This window comes from Anabas testudineus, chromosome 6, assembly GCF_900324465.2.
Source record: "Anabas testudineus chromosome 6, fAnaTes1.2, whole genome shotgun sequence".
NCBI classification, from domain to species: domain Eukaryota; kingdom Metazoa; phylum Chordata; class Actinopteri; order Anabantiformes; family Anabantidae; genus Anabas; species Anabas testudineus.
In genome coordinates this window covers 24829902-24846778 of record NC_046615.1, presented here as the reverse complement: position 1 = coordinate 24846778, position 16877 = coordinate 24829902, and the positions used below count along the sequence as shown (strand labels likewise).

General features: G+C 42.3%; 2 protein-coding genes across 5 annotated transcripts in view; both read right to left on the bottom strand.

The window, feature by feature from the left end:
- LOC113166260 (fibroblast growth factor receptor substrate 2) overlaps nucleotides 1-5553 on the bottom strand; it is a 9872-nt gene extending 4319 nt beyond the window's left edge. Inside the window, exons 1-6 of one of the 2 annotated variants that reach the window (XM_026366303.1) lie at nucleotides 5148-5553; nucleotides 3369-3457; nucleotides 3198-3289; nucleotides 1557-1743; nucleotides 718-852; nucleotides 1-91 (exon numbers count right to left, since the gene is read on the bottom strand). The exon at nucleotides 1-91 is cut by the window's left edge and continues 73 nt beyond it. In XM_026366303.1, the coding sequence (XP_026222088.1) occupies nucleotides 1-91; nucleotides 718-852; nucleotides 1557-1743; nucleotides 3198-3263 (479 nt within the window). In that variant the 5' untranslated portion in view covers nucleotides 3264-3289; nucleotides 3369-3457; nucleotides 5148-5553. Of the gene's footprint in view, nucleotides 92-717; nucleotides 853-1556; nucleotides 1744-3197; nucleotides 3290-3368 lie in introns of both variants that reach the window. The other variant, XM_026366304.1, reaches the window with a different exon arrangement.
- Nucleotides 5554-5705: 152 nt separating this feature from the next.
- Nucleotides 5706-16877, bottom strand: part of LOC113165184 (receptor-type tyrosine-protein phosphatase beta-like) — a 47026-nt gene continuing 35854 nt past the window's right edge. Inside the window, exons 18-34 of one of the 3 annotated variants that reach the window (XM_026364538.1) lie at nucleotides 16512-16802; nucleotides 15501-15779; nucleotides 15005-15154; nucleotides 11848-12124; nucleotides 11425-11537; nucleotides 11205-11310; nucleotides 11015-11092; nucleotides 10017-10034; nucleotides 9843-9924; nucleotides 9310-9400; nucleotides 9155-9231; nucleotides 8736-8870; nucleotides 8455-8577; nucleotides 8117-8280; nucleotides 7505-7640; nucleotides 6781-6901; nucleotides 5706-6699 (exon numbers count right to left, since the gene is read on the bottom strand). In XM_026364538.1, coding sequence (XP_026220323.1) covers nucleotides 6677-6699; nucleotides 6781-6901; nucleotides 7505-7640; nucleotides 8117-8280; nucleotides 8455-8577; nucleotides 8736-8870; nucleotides 9155-9231; nucleotides 9310-9400; nucleotides 9843-9924; nucleotides 10017-10034; nucleotides 11015-11092; nucleotides 11205-11310; nucleotides 11425-11537; nucleotides 11848-12124; nucleotides 15005-15154; nucleotides 15501-15779; nucleotides 16512-16802 — 2264 coding nt within the window. In that variant the 3' untranslated portion in view covers nucleotides 5706-6676. Of the gene's footprint in view, nucleotides 6700-6780; nucleotides 6902-7504; nucleotides 7641-8116; nucleotides 8281-8454; nucleotides 8578-8735; nucleotides 8871-9154; nucleotides 9232-9309; nucleotides 9401-9842; nucleotides 9925-10016; nucleotides 10064-11014; nucleotides 11093-11204; nucleotides 11311-11424; nucleotides 11538-11847; nucleotides 12125-15004; nucleotides 15155-15500; nucleotides 15780-16511; nucleotides 16803-16877 lie in introns of those variants that run through there. The other 2 variants (XM_026364539.1, XR_003299102.1) reach the window with 2 other exon arrangements.

The following is a 16877-nucleotide window of genomic DNA, read 5'->3' as shown; positions in this document are numbered from 1 at the left end:
GGGTGACGGGTGGAGGGGTGAGATGGAGCTTCGCCGACAGAGGGAATCCTGGTCACACCGTTTGGCACCGTGGGCACAGAGTAACCCAGAGCTGGGGGTACAGAAACACAAAGGATGGGGGGGTTGAATCCTCCAGGTGTTTTCTTTACCTGTTAGTCAGCGTGCTCCTCCACAGTCTTCACATTAAAGCTCTTTTCTATTTTAGTGTTAATTACTGCTCATTAATGTAACAGCTGCATCCTCTGCTGGCAAATATTCAAACAGGAGAACATTCTGAACAAAAGTTCTCTAAGTGTTCAAAGTGCTAAACAGGTGTTTTTTTAGTGTTTTTAGTTCATTATCATTTAGTCTTAATCATGAGCATGAGGTTGCAGGTGGTATTCACCAAGACACAGCTAGCTCAAAGTTTTTTGGGCAACTACAACCTCAGTTGATGTCCATTAACGTTTTAGCAAGCAGTCTATTTTGCATGCGTTGTCGCATGTTTGTATCACTGAAACCGGACTGATGCCTACTGAGAGACGGTGCAGCAGTAGAGGAGGCTCGTCGTCTTGGGTTAGGGTTAGAGATGACAGAGAGCGCAGAGTGTGTTCTCATTATTTAAAAATATATTTGTGCAGGATTTTTCTGCATTATAACAGATTTGGAGTAATTTTAAAATTACGCAAAATCCCTGCACTGAAGTTCAGGCCCTTGTGTGAGTGTGTGTGTGTTCACCTGCAGGAGTGTGTGCAGCCTGGTGGTTGGGCTCCAGCACAGCCTCCTCCACCACGCTGATGCTGTGACTGTGCATCACCTCCTGCAGCATGTTGAAAATCTCTTCAGCTCGAGAACATTTGAAGGCAAAAATACCTGGAAACAGAAAAATCATTAGTTCTCGTCATAAAAACAATAGTTTTGTTTTAACTGACTTCTTCTGCTACAGCAGCCTCCTGTGTGCTGTTGTACACTGGTCCACAGCGCTCCCTACTAGAATGGAGAGGAACATACCGAAGCAGTTTAGACAATCTGCTGCCGGTTTGATATTAATCACCACGGAAACAGTTATTGTCAGTATTGATTAATCTGACTCAAACTACACGTTGAAGTCATTAGTAACCACATCAGCTGGTAACTGTGGAACTAAACTGAAACAGTCTCAGACGTACATGATGTCCATTGTCTCTTCTGACAAGAGGGGACTTCATGTCTGACCGTGTTACATACGCTAACATATCTAACCCCTGACATCAGCGTGGTTGTTTATGGAGAAGCTGGAAAATATGATAACCAGCAGCTGCTGAGGAACCTGATCTGTTCCTGTTGTTCATGTTTACATGTGGATCATATTTCAGTTCAGTCTGAGCATGTGTGGAAGCTTAGCAGCTCAGCAGTTTTTGATCCATGTCACTGACAGACATGATCCATCAGCACAAAAACAACACCCTGATGACATCAGAATTGTGTCATCGTCTCCCAGAATAGAACAGGTGAATGAACAGGTGAGTCCTTGTGCAGCAGAAGTGTCTTCAGAGGACTGAAACACTCTTGCTGTCTCTCATGCCTTTAACACCTACCTTGCCCCGTCTGACAGCGGCGGCCGCTCTCAAATGAGAACAGGTTGGAGTCATAGCCATAGCGCCGCAGGCAGAGGTAAGGCCACCTGACGTCGTCACGGCGATGGGTGTGGAGGACGAGCTCGGAGTCTGTCAGCTCCATCACACCTGAGCCCAGCTCGTTCCCATCGTCGTCCACGTTGATCACCTGGAGGACAATTATAAATCATAAATTCTGACTAACAAACTTTATAATTTAATAATCACTAAATCTGACAATCGTATCTTTATCAACAGGAAGAATCGATGTATAAATATATAAACTCTTGTTTTCTAGTGTACAGTCGTGTTAACTTTACGTACACAAACATGTACATGTGCTTTATAGTTTTCTCTGTAATTCTGGTCTAGTTCCTCGTTTCCTGTTTTTTTCCCCCCGAATCTTGAACGAGGACATTATTTATTTGTTCTCCTTTGTTCTACATAACATCAGCGATTGTGACAAATTGCATATTTATAAAAAAAAAAAAAGGTTTGTCTAAATGTTCTAAGAGGAGAGGATTAAGGGGATTAATCATGTAACTCTAAACTTCAGTTTGATGTAATAACGTGTTACATAACAAGACCACGTCCACAACGCTAATCAATAAAAACTGAAACACTGATTCGTTTCTGTGAGAAAAGACAACAGTAATTCAGACATACAAACTACAGCTACAAGTTACCTCCATATTAAATACTGAGTAACGATACTGTGGGCAGGGGTGGAGCAGAACACCCATTCTCTCTCCAGCTACTCCAACTAACATTGAAACCTGATTAAATATCATCAGACAAAGAATATATGCAGAAAAGTTTTTTTTGTTTTAGAAAAAGGTGCAGTGACACCTTTCACATTCAGCGTGTGATACAATAAACAATTATATTACTAATTTACAACTGACAGTTTTAAAAAGCCGGTAAAAGATTCTGATTATAACTGACTAATTATTAGGGATGGACATTTTAAGCTAAAATGCTAACCCTAAGCCTGGCTGGGAACTATTGGGGGAGAGAAAAAAATAAATAAAATAAAACTTAACCAGCCTGACACAGTGAAAACACACACCGAACTCTTTATTACAGAATTTATCTGCAAATAAGTTAAAACAATGGCTCTTTTTAAAATCCAAAACTACAGTCATTAAATTAATAACTATTGGAATAACTAAAAATCATTGCCCTTCCATGAAGATTTACACTTTCTATTTGATATAAAACCATCATTCACAGTGTGAGAAGTCAGTCAGTGAAAACCATTCGGTCGTCCTCTGTCAGACCTGTTTCACGTTTCTATAACTGCATAATAACATTTAATGACTTAATCCTGCGTGGGATGTGACCCGATTACACCGACTGCAGCTCCACCCGGACTCTATAAAACCAATCGACTATCGGTTCAGTCAGTTTCACTATGTCGCTGTTAAGTAAAACTTGAAGCAACCGAGTCTCAGACAGAAAAGTGAAATTCCTGTCAAGCTGAAGCTCTGACAGAAACAGCAGCAGTTGTAGAAATTGAGAAATCAGCAGTTTGAGAGACTCCAACCACAGTGATTAGTGAATAATCCAGGGTGTGGGCTCCGACTCATTTGGAGCTTCCAACAGGCCGAGGCATGAACTCACCTTGAATTTACTTTGATGATTATCTGGAATTGACTCTTTCTCTGGACAGCTTAAACAGCTACCCATGGCTTCTTCAGAGCACCATGTGATGTCTAAGAAACAAGAAAAACACACATCAAGGCCAGCACATGACAACCAAAATTCTCCGGGTCTCTGTGGAGTTGAACTCACCTAGATCCTGCCTCCAGTAGCCCTGATCCCATCCTCAGAGCCTGAGGGACACTCATGCTTTAGTAGATCTGCAAACATGAACAGCAGCTCTGCACACACACAAATATATTAAAGGACAAGTTTACGTGTTTCAATGTCCAGATTTACACTGAAACAGACGCTGAGCTTCAGCTTCTGACATTTAACATTTGTGGTTTCTCCTCGTCCTTTACGTGGCCATGACGTGTCATTTTTCAGAATTCATCAAAAAAAAAAAAAAAAGATATATACTTTGAGATAAATGGGTCCCTTTATAACATAAATTTTCGCATTTTAGAAAAGATTAACACTATGCACCTTTCTCATTTATGCTTTAAAAGGAAAAGACATTTCACTGCTGCTTTTTCAATCACAAAGCTGCCATTTTGTACTTATACTCTGTTACAATCCAGAGAAGTATCTGAGGCTTTAGTTCCTTTTCAGACATTTGTAGATGCGTCATGAGACGGGTCTTTGTTGGAAATCCCAAAGTAAACACCAGTAAAGCTGTAAAGAAAATGAATCACTGCAGTAATTCCTCCTAGCTTCAGTTTCTCTAATAGAAGAATTTGCTGTTTTGTGTTTGTTTTGTTATATTTTTAAAGTTTGGACTGAACTGACCTGACAGCGAAGGCTTCGCTGTTGACCCAATGTTTCCTGAGTTTTTAGTGACACCAGTCACAGATAATCCATCCTTCATAAAAGTAATCTATTACTATAATTGATATATATAATATGTATTATAATAAAACTATAATACAATAGTCAGTTTTTCTAACTATACAGATGTTTCATACATTGTACTTTTTCTTATAATGGAGGATTTTCACATTGGTACTTTTACAGAAATAAAGAATCACTAACCACGTACGTGCGCATAGTAACTAACACAAAAAGTTGTAAAATACTAAAACATCAATACAGTAGTAACGTGAATAATCTCACACTGACTGGAGGTACTCAGTGCATAATGAGTACTTTAAGTACATTGGGCTCATTATACTCTATACATCGTTTTACTTAAGACTTTCAGTGCAGGACTTTACTAGGAGTATTAAAGGAGTATTCACAGTGTATTAGTACTTTTACAGAGGTAAAGCAAGGGATTTTTTTCGTTGTTCACACGTTTAATTTACATTGATCAGTGGTTAAGACCTAAAAACATCTGTTTCAGCTCAAACGGACATTCATCAGCTCATCATCTTTTCTTTTATGCTGGATCTAAATGTTCCTTCCTTCTCACCTGTGTTTTCGAGCTTCACCTGTTTTCACCTGAGTTTCTCATTCGGGGGGGGGCACGGTAACTTGAATGGTCGTTAGAATTGCTGATGTCACATTATTCACTAATTTAATACCCACGATACAATACACGCACTTACTGTGTAACTTAAAGTACATTTAGTCACTAGTTTGACTAAAGTTTAAACAGTTTGTGATAAAGTGTTTGGACTGACTTTAATCTAAGTTATCGAGTTGTCTGAGTGTTTACCAGCTCCGACTCTCACCCACTAACTAACCCACTAACTAACCACACACACCGAGCACCAGTTACACCAGTTATCCAGAAGTTAGTGAGAGTTAACGTGACCTCATCACTGAGTGAGACCAACTTTGTGTAATGGCAGCTAGTTAGCTCGGAGCTAACCTGACTTCAAAAAGCTAACTCTGATTTCAGCTAATTAGCTTCGAGGCTTAGCACACTCCGCCCGCTAGCCTTCAACAAGCCCGAACACACCGCTCATTTCACGGAGTCATACTTACCAGGTTCCTTTGGTTTGTGGAATCAGAACATCCAAACTTTTCCCCACAGCGGTAAAGTAGCTCGGATTTGTCCCCGGACGTCGCTGGCCAGCAGACGGAGGAGCCAGCTAGCGTTAGCCCGCTGCTACACCCGCAGAGCCTCCATCTTTCCTCTGCGCTGCTAGAGCGCCAAAAAAACAATCACAACTTCTTTCAAAGCTCTCTAACGCTCCTGCTTGTGCTCATCAAACAGTGGAAAACGGCTTAAATCCATCGATAAACCTCCGTGGTCCACTGCGGGGTGCGAAGTTCCGCCCAAACGCACTTTTTAGTCGCTGAAAACCAAGTTTTTTGCGGTGGGACAGGGTCTGTGATGTTAGCCTGTCGGGCTAAATCACTGCTGCTAAACTTCCGACACTTCCAATGTGCTAAAGCCCCGCGGCACGGCGCATGCGCGGTCCGACCGGACTGGGAGAGACATGGGGGGGGGGGGGGGGGGTACTTGGAAATACACAGTAATCTGAACAACATCAACATGTACTTTTAAGACTGTAGTAATCCTGGATAAACAATTAACTAATGTTGATGACTTTCAGTTTTTAGTACTTTTACTGCAGTACTCTTCTGACTGAGTACTTGGTGTTGCAGTAGGTTTGGCTCAGTCATGTGTATGTATCAGTGGTCAGTATTGGATCAATACAAGATCAATAATCAGAGAAATCAGATGTTTCTACATCCTCTCTGTAGTTTAATGAACTGTTGTCACATACAGTATTAATACTTCTTACAGTTTGAAGTACACAGAGTGTGGTACAAATACACACAGCTGTGATAAAACAACACAATTTAAAAACACGTTGTACAAGTTGATTCAAGTCGTCAGCAACAGATGAGTTGATTTTATTTTATTCATATTTCTATCATATTCAAATAGTTATTGTGAACCAGGAGCTCAGGGTAGGGGGTGATGCATGCCTCAACTTCCAGAGTTCTTCCTAAACTTCCTAAGGTTCCTCTCCTCTTCACTTGTACAGTAAGTCACCTTGGATAAAAGCATCTGATACAAGAGGAGGAGAGGGGGCTTTGCTCACTTTACTGTAGTATCATAAAGTCATCGGTGACATCATCAGTCCTTTCTAACGCTGCATTTTCAGAAGCTTTTGTCCAGTAAAAACAAAAACTCAAAAACTCCTGAAACCGTTTTATTAAACAAAACCTTTTTCGTCATTTTTTTATCAAGTTTTATGTGAAAGTAAACTTGAGCCTCCTGCAGTGAAGCTCCTGTTTTTTGGTTCAGACCTGATCAGGTCTACCCTGCCTCTGACTTTCACACAAGGATCTCTGCATACACAATCTCGGAATCTGGGGTTCTGGTCCCTGTTCAATAATCGTCCTTCAGGTGAATTATCTGTTGCTGTGACAAGAACAAACGTGTGCAGACATTTAAAGAGGAATAAATAGATGATGCACAGTTACATAAATAATCATAAACTTGTGAAATATCTGTTTGTAAAAATAGAAAAATAGATTTGCTGTCGTGTCTCTAATCTCTAGCGTCTGCTGCACAGCATCTCTGTGGAAAGAGGATCAAAACATGCAATTATCATTTTTTTCTGTTCAGAGGAGTCAAACAAACTACGGACACTTCACTGACCTCTCTGAGTGTGGTAGTTCACATTCTCGTAGATGGGGTAGAGTAGGTTCTCCTGCTCACAGCGAAGCTTCCGAGCTCTCAGAACGTCTCGGACACACTGATGTAGAAACGAGTACTGACACTGAAAACACAGTATGTCACAGCGTGAGCACAAAGGAGCTGCAGCACCTGTCTTAAAAGAAAAAGCTAAAACAGCAGATATCAAGTTCAAATCTGAGTCTGCTCCTGGTTCCGCCAAGACGACCAAACAGGCTTTCACTGACGACAGGTTCTTTACTCATGATTGTCTGTCTGTGGTGTGATCTTCTGGTGTCTGATCCTGAACTGAAACTGATCCAGTTTGCACAGATCCTGTTAGAGAACGCAAACCTTTGGTTCAGCCATGATGCGACTCACATTCTGCTTGGTTTCGGACTAAATTCATCAGTTCAGAACCTGAAATATTCAATATTCTTCATCAGTATACATCTCACAACTTCCCGTTTCTAAATCTTTAGACGTTCCAGGTTTCAGCTGCTCTAAGATTCTGAACCCATCTTTATCACAGCAGTTGTCCAGAATACACCCTCTTGGTCTGGGGTCTTTCCTGGAAAGCATGTAAACTGGTTCCACAACCTGCAACCAACCTAATTTCATCACTTTAATTTAGATCCTGTGTCACTGCACACACACAGCCCTGTTACAGGAGCTCCCATGATGCCTTGCTCTGTGAGCTCAGTCCTACCTCAGTCTGCACCATGTGTGATCGGTGAAGTCTCAGGTCAAAGACCGAGCCGTAGATGTCCACAGTGTCCTTGGTGTCCAGCTGCTGCAGCACTCTGTCCAGAACGATGAAGGTCCCTGTTCGACCGACACCAGCACTGAAACACACACACACAGTCACACACAGTCACACAGAGACACACAGAGACACACACACACACACAGTCACACAGAGACACACACACAGACACACATAGTCACACAGAGACACACACACAGTCACACACACATAGAGACACACAGTCACACACACATAGACACACACACACATACACACAGTCACACACACACACAGACACACACATAGACACACACACACACACACACACACACACTTGAATTTAACTCGCCTCCTTGTCGTTCTGTCCTCACAGTTTTTAAACAACTGTGTTTCTGTAACGATTCAATACTGTAAAGTCATAACTAACTCCAACCAAAGGTGGTAGTAGTAGTAGTAGTAGTAGTAGTAGTAGTGCTATCAGCAATAGTAGTAATAACAGTAGTAGCAGCAGTATTTGTGTTTATTAATAACACAAAATCACCACATAAGTACAGCGTGTATCTCTGTGTGTACCTGCAGTGGACCACAGTTGGTCCAGATCCAGGAGTCCTGTTTATGTAGTCCCTGACTGTTCTGACAAACTGGATGAGGGACTGAGTTGTCTCTGGAACGCCGTGATCAGGCCACACCGTGTAATGAAACTGACGAACCAGACGGGTGAAGTTGAGCTGCTCCTCCTGACACACAGAAAAAAAACACCCACTCAGGGCTTCAGATATTTAGAGATGAGAAGATTCAAAGACACAGGGACACAAAGACACATTCAGTGATTCAAAGATACAGAGAAAGATGGATGCAAATATAAAATACTTCACAGACACATTAAATGAAGTAATATTTGCTAAACATACACTGCAGATGTTGAACTCTCGTATGGTCCACTCAGGTAGAACAGACTCTGACAACATCTGGACGATCAGGTCTCCGTAGTACAGTGGATCCTGATCAAAGGGCCAGTAGTGATCACACTTCACCTGGAGGAACGACAGATCAACACCTGATGGAACAACACTTAACCACCTGTAAAGTCTGAATGTTACCGACCCGCTAACATCCAGAGTGTAAATGCAGATTATATGTGAACCTGTCACGTGACACCACAACGTAGGTAAAAACAGACGGCTCCACCCACCCGCCCTTTCTCCACACACTGAGTGACCATCACGATGTTGTGGACGTTCTGCTCCCAGACCATTTTCCAGAAATCATCTTTCGTTCCTGGCAGAGGACCCTGAGTAGCAATGTACTCGCGGCGGAAGTTATTTCCCTGAAAACATGGAGGCAACATTCAGTTAAAACATACGTGTTCAGAGATATCAGGTAGCATATTACACACGTGACCGCAGGTGTCTGGACAGCACATCAGCTGTGGGTCCTTAGTCGAAATGAACAGCTCCATGAGGACGAGAACCTGACGAGGGAACCTCGGCCCTCACACTGTAGAACATGTTTATTCAGACGTGTGTGACACCTGTATGGACGCTTAAACGTCTCAGCCATGATTCGCCCCATTCTTTCAAATGTTGTTGTTTTTCTGACGTGATGTCTTACAGGGATGTAGCTGGCGTTGATGTAGTCGGAGCAGAGATCATCATCTACATAGGAGAGCTTCACCCTCGTCGAGTCGTCTGAACACAGAAACAGAGACTCAGACACAGAAACACTCGGACATGTTCATGTATGTGGACGTTCAGTGCTTCACCCACAGGGCAGGATGTTGTTGTATCGGTTCTTCCCACGGTTCTCCGGCAGCAAAGCCGAGTCCAGAGGCTGATTCCGTCCAACCTCCTTCAGGTCCTGATGGGAAGAAACCAACACTGTGGTTTAACAGGGCCCAAAGGTCATGTCCTTTACCAGCAGGGGGTCAAACAAAACTCAAACCTGCCTGTGGTCCAGTTCAGAAACACAAAACGAAACCCAGTTCTTAAACAGCATGTTTAGCGACATCTTATTTTCAGACCTACTATCGTGAGCAGACCTGAATCAGGATTCAATCTGTGTATTTCTAACAAGCGTGAAGCTAAAGTAATGTTCTGTTCACCACACTGTCATCGTGGCTCAGAGTTGTTTAGTGTAATATCTGGCTGCCTCTCGTGTCTCCTCTAACACAACCTCCGACTCTGTCACCTTAGTTTGCGTCTGCTCATTTTTTATGAATGAAACTTTTCCCACAGTCGCTGCAGACCAGGACCTGATGCGACCAGAGTCTAATCAGAACATCTCAGCAAATAAACGTGACCTCGTATTCTGACGACAGCAGGTAGTTGGAGTCGGCCTGAAGTTTGTTGTAGTGAGTTTCAAAGTTTGGGATCTTGATGGGACTGAAGTAGAAAAACACAAAAAACACAAAACGATAAGTACAAGAACAACAAACGTTTATTTCTATGATCGGAGGAGACGTTTGATTTCTCACCTTGAAATGCGACGATTGCTGAGGAAAGATGAGACACCAAAAAATTACTGTCAGAAGAATAATAACCAACGTTTTTCAGTAGCAGCAGAGTATCACTAAAGGTTTTGTACGGCCTCACAGAGCTAAGGTGGCTTCTAACATCAGTATTGATTCAGTGCAGTTAAATAATACTGAGAACTGAGTACTGAACCTACCTTGGGATGAACGTTTAGTCTCAGTGCAAGTGAAGTACTAGCAAGCACAGTACTACTATGTGTAAGTATCAGCATTAGAACTTGTAGTAGTGCAGTTTGGTATAGAGTATAAGTATCAGTATAACTCAGTCAATCAGTATTAGAAGTAGTGGTGCAGTAATATCACTTCTGTTAAGGTTGTTGGTGAAGATTCTCAGTCGTCCAGGTGAAGTTATCTGGAAGTTGAGCCATGGCAACTGGACTTCCTTTTGTTAGGTTGAAATGTTTTGCTACTCAGTCGCTTCTTCAGTCTGAAGATAGTTGGTTAGAGACATGAATTTATCCTCCAGGTTTGGTTTCACTCCACCCCTGGACTCAATAGGCTCGTTAGGTGACACAATGGAAGGGGAGGATGTGAAGGATGTAATAGTCACACCTCTGCCGACCCCTCTATCACATAAAATGGGTCGTTAAGTGTGTCCAGCCTGGTGCAGGTGTGAACTGGTCCTGATCTTTCTGGGATAGATGAAAGAGCAGCATGAAGTCCAGTTCCCAAGACTCAACTTCCAGATTGTGTTAAAGTTGTAGTCTCAGTATATTCAGTATTAGTATTACGACATATAAGTAATAAAGTACTGGTAGTAGAAGTAGAAGAAAGTTCATATTATACTCTCAAGGTTAGTGCTAGTATTTCTGATGCAGTACAGTAATAGTAGTGGTATTACTGTCAGTAATACTGCAGTATTCTGAGTGCTATTATTACTGTAGCAGTAGAGGAGTAACAGTACTGCAGTATTATGAGTATTACAGTTATACTTGTCTTACCCTCGTCCCCCCAGGTGAACTCCTGGTCCAGGTCTTTCTCTCCTCACACTCATCCTGACTGTCGGGCCCTCCTCAACACTGGAACACACAGTGTAACCTGGTGAATCTGATGTCCCAGCAACACCCTGCTGCACCAGGTACACACTTGCCCACTCACCGCTTTAAACCAGGTTTAGTTACGATTACTTACACTTGCCGAGCCTTGTGGCGGCAGACGAGCAGAGCGGTGACCCCAACCAACATGACGATGAGGAACGTTCCAGCACTGACACCTTCGATGATGCCACTCAGAGGCTCTGCAGCAGAAAAAATGATTTACTTTATACTTTGTAGTACTCTGTTACTTTGACATGTCTGATATGGTCCAACACGCTGACCGAGCTGTTCCAGATCTGTTCCCTGCTCCTCACCTGGCTCGGTGACCACGGGCAGCGACAGGTATGTGTCGGTGAACAGAGGAGGCGAGACACCAAAGTCTTTTATTTCTTCATCAAAGAGCTGAGTAAAAGCTCGAATGCTGAGCCTGAAGGACAGAAGCACGAAACAACATGTTTCTGATCTGAGACCATTTCCTGCAGCAAAGTGGAGACCGGAATAATCAACTTATGACATTCGGGAATCAATGTAAAGGACACAAAATAAAGCATTTATTACGCCGATCCAAACTAAAGTTAGGTTGTTGTTTTTTTATCTAATGTTTCTTACGTAAACAGTCTCTTAGGTTTTCAGGAACACTGAGAACAGCAAGGCAGTTCAGATAACAGTTCACATGAATAATGAATTTGAGAAAAGCAGATAAGACGTGATTTCCAGTATAGGGGTTTCTTCAGTACCTGTAGGCAGTTTTAGATTTCAGTGGACCATCACAGAACTGGTCCAGGTTTCTGCTGTTGTCTGGAACCAGGTCTCTGTCTCTGTGCTCACATGGTCCCCCCAGTAAGTCCATCCCCGTTCCCACACTTATCTCAAAGCTGGTGGAGCTGCTGTCGGGACCTAGGCCACAGTGACTGTGGAAGTAACTGGTCTGGTAGGATTTGATGGAGCTGTTGGATTTATAGTCCAGGTAGGAGGGCAGAGGGTGCTGCTGGTCCGGCTGCACATCGTCCACACCTGCAAATATTTATAAGGTTTCATAATCACAATGACAAAGGTGTCAAACCATGTTTAAATTAATTCATGAGGAACAATCAGACTGACAAAAGTAATAATAGATAAAAACATTTACTAAAAATTAACTCAGACGTAGCTTTCAATTCAATTCAATTCAGTTTTATTTGTATAGCGCCAATTTACAACAGAAGTTATCTCAAGGCACTTTACAGTGTAAGGATTAAGACCTTACAGAAAATATTTATACAATAAATTATAGAGAAAACCCAACAATCCCATTTGAGCAAGCTTTAGGCAACAGTGGAGAGGAAAAACTTCCTTTAGAGGAAGAAACCTCCAGCAGAACCAGGCTTATAGTGGGCGGCCATCTGCCTCGACCGGTTGGGGTGAGTCGAAAGAGAAGAGAGAAAAGAACAGCAGGCAATAAAGACAACAACAAGCATCAAGAACATTGGGCAGATGAACTGGATTCTGGAGATGTACAGCTCCAGGCCGAGGATACCTGCAGAAAAGTACAGAGACAGGGAGACAGAGAGGAGGAAACACAACTACAGGAGAGAAAAGACACAAAGTTAATGACATGCAATGGTGCATTTGCATTGATACAGGAGAAAGGAGAGAGGAGAGGAGCTCAGTTTATCAGTAGAGGTCCCCCAGCAGATTAAGCTATATCAGCATAACTAAGAGATGGTTCAGAGTCACCTGATCCATCTCTAACTATAAGCTTTATAAAAAAGGAAAGTTTTAAGTCTAGTCTTAAATGTGAAGAGGGTGTCTGCCTCCAGAACCTGAACTGGGAGCTGGTTCCACAGGAGAGGGGCTTGGTAGCTAAAGGCTCTGCCTCCCATTCTACATTTGGAAACTCTAGGAACCACAAGTAAACCTGCAGTCTGAGAACGGAGAGTTCTGCTTGGAAGATAAGGAACTATGAGTTCTTTAAGATAAGATGGAGTCTGATTATTAAGTGATTTATAAGTGAGGAGAAGAATTTTAAATTCAATTCTGGATTTTAAAGGGGGGGCGAATGGAGAGAAGCTAACTTTGGAGAAATATGATCTCTCTTGCTAATTCCAGTCAGAACTCTGGCTGCAGCATTTTGGATTAACTGGAGGCTCTTTAATTAGTTATTGGGACAAACTATTAATAATGAATTACAATAGTCCAGTCTGGAAGTAACAAATGCATGGACTAGTTTTTCAGCATCACTTTGGGACAGGATGCTCCTAATTTTAACAGTTTCTCAGGCGAAAAAAGGCAGTTCTAGAGATATCTTTGATGTATGAAGTGAAGGAGATATCCTGATCAAAGATAACTCAGAGATTTCCTACAGTATTACTTGAGGCCAGTACTAAGTCATCAATGGTGAGAATATGTTTAGACATAGTGTCTCTGAGATTTTTAGGCCTCAACAGTATAACCTCTGTCTTGTCTGGATTTAGAAGAAGGAAATTGGAGGACATCCAGGCCTTTATGTCTTTTAAGCATGCTTGAAGTTTGACTAATTGATTAGTTTCTCCTGGTTTCATAGATAAATATAGCTGGGTATCATCTGCATAACAATGGAAATTTATAGTGTTTCCTAATAATATTGCCTAAAGGGGACATATATAAAGTGAAAAGAATCGGTCCAAGCACAGATCCCTGTGGAACTCCATAGCTAACTTTACTGTGCATGGAAGAATCATCATTAACATGAACAAACTGAAATCTATCCGATAGATACGATTTAAACCACTCTAGTGCTGTTCCTTTGATTCCAAAGACATGTTCCAGTCTGTGTAATAAAATGTTGTGATCTATAGTGTCGAATGCAGCACTAAGATCTAACATGACGAGTATAGACCACTGTCTGAAGCTAATAGAAGATCATTAGTAACCTTTACCAGTGCTGTTTCTGTACTATGATGTACTCTAAATCCTGACTGGAAATCTTCATACAAGTTATTGCTACGCAGGTGGTCGTACAATTGCTTAGAAACTATCTTTTCAAGGATTTTAGAGATAAAGGGCAGATTGGATATTGGTCTATAATTCGCTAAGACCCCTGAGTCCAGAGTAGGCTTTTTGAGTAGGGGCTTGACTACAGCAACCTTAAAAGCCTGTGGTACGTAGCCTATTTGTAAAGATAGATTGATCTGATCTAATATGGATGTGCTGATCAAAGGTAAGACATCCTTGAGGAGTCTAGTCGGGATGGGATCTAAGAGACATGTTGATGGTTTAGAGGAATTAATTACTGAAATTAATTCAGAATGATCTACGGGGAGGAAGCAGTCTAGGTACGAGCGTGGATCTAGAGTTGTTGTACAATCCATGCTACATGCAGGGATGATCTGATCAATTTTTTCTCTAATATTTATGATTTTATTTGTAAAGAAATTCATGAAGTCATTGCTGCTGAGAGTTGAGGGAATACTAGGGTCAACCGAGCTATGACTCTTTGTCAGCCTGGCTACAGTGCTGAAAAGAAATCTGGGGTTGTTCTTATTTGCCTCTATTAATGAGGAGTAATATGAAGTTCTAGCTTTACGGAGGGCTTTTTTATATATTATTAAACTATTTTTCCAGGCTAGGCAATATTCATCTAAATTGGTGGAACGCCACCTCCTTTCCAGCTTGAGTGATTTCTGCTTTAAGCTACAGATTTGTGAATTGTACCATGGAGCTAACTTCCTCTGACTCAATAGCTTCTTTTTCACAGGAGCAACAGTATCAAGGTCAAGGTCAAGGTCCAAAAAAAAAAAAAAAAGAAAACGCATATTGACAAACCACAAATGTTTCTATGTGCAAGTAAGGGGTGGTTATTTGCTAAAACTGCACCAGTGCAGGGCAGCCCCACCTGCAGGAATTTAACCAATGAGATTAGAGTTGATGAAGTACCTGCAGATTCCGTCACTACTATGGTGAAGAATTTGACGGCTCCATTGACATCACTGAACCAGCTGCAGTTAAACCTGAAGGAGATGGAGGACTTGTTGACCAGAGCAGACTTGTCACTGACCCGGGTACTGAGGGGGGGCACCGGAGGACCTGATGGGGGTGAGGTGAGGGGGTTACATCAGGATGTAAGGTCAGTCCATAGATAACTGGACAGTGATCCAGCATTCAAAAAAACATCAAATAACAACAAAAGTCGTCTCAAGGCTCTTTAAGGTGTTTAAGACCATACGAATCTAACTGTATACAGAACTATTAATTATATCCAAATTTCAGTGTTTGGTCAGAAACATTTAGGGACCTTTATTTCTAGATCCTAAAAGTATTTGGACAAACAAAATGTTAGAAACTGCAGATTTTAAGAAGTTCTGTATACGACCAACTGAATTTATAAAACCTCCTGACTCAGCAGAACATGTTCCCCTCCACCCTCCCTTACGGTCGATCATGGTGACCACGCTGTCCCAAGCCTCTTCGCTGGTCGTACTGTCCGAGATCACTTTCACAGAGACAGTGTAACGTTTGTGGGGCTCCAGCAGGGGTATGATGTAGGTGGTGGACTCTCTGCCGGTGCGTCTGGAGTAGACCAGGATCTGGGAGCTCTGGAGGAGACATTCAATGTTGTAGGAATCGTAGTCCGCCTCCGGAGCAGACCAGGAGCAGGAGATCGATGTGGAGCTCTGAGGTCGGCAGTGGAGGCTGTGGACTCGCTCTGGCTCTACAGAGAGACAGCAATAAGACATTGATATTTACCCACAATCAGGACACGTCTAAGGACTCTCTGGATAAGACACTGAGACCAAAGTTGTCCCAGCAACTCAAACAGAAGGGAGGGAAACAAATACTAACCATATATACACATTATTCATCATCTACTGAACCAACAGTCCAGAGTTTATAACACGCTAATGACAAGGAGCTATTTTAGATTTTTACTTCTTGTTACCAGATCACTGTGGACAACATGACTGTCCTCCTGTTCAGAGTCAGCTGGGGCCAACGAACATCGATTCTAAGCTTTTATGGATTGTCACGGTTTTGTAGGTGTTTGATTTGACAAAATGAGCTAAGCTGACAGACACGTGTATGTGGAGTAAGAGCAGTTTAGACGCTAATAAAGAGAAAAACGATGCAGATCAATGTGAAAATGTTGGCTTTCAACACACATGATGAATAATTAATGTGAAGAAATGTTTTTCATTTAATGTAGCAGCTGCTGTTAAAGTTGTGGCTGATATCAGTGACTGCAACCTGATTCCTTCTAAAAGCAACATTACTATCACTGACTGAGAGCAAACTGCACAGTTAAACAGGACAAACACTACAAATGGTCTCACGCGTTACAACTGAACATAACCTTGCTCAGTTTCTATGTGATCTCTACTTTTCTTTCATGCAGCTGACTTACAACTAGTATTTTAAACTGAAGTGAGTGAGTCCTGCCACCTACTGGTCCGGATGCTTTTTTGAATGGGGGTACTGTAAGTGTGCATGGCCTCGGGCTCCATGGTCCCACTCGCAGTGCGGAGGCTGAAGGTGTAGAGACGTCCAGGGAACATGCCTCTCAGGATGCGGGTGCCGGAGGTCCGGCTGTGGTACGGATTGATGATGGAGAGCTGGTCCTGAGGGGTCCACTGCAGGTCGAAGTCATCGTAGTCAGAGTCAATGGGGCCGCTCCACGTGATCTCAAGGGAAGTGTTGGTGACCCCCCTGAACAAGAAGGAGGTGGGAGGTCTGGGAGCTGAGGAGGAAGAGCAAAGGAAATTCATCCCACAGAGTAGAACAGTCACTTTATTTTAGAATTATTATTTTTAAT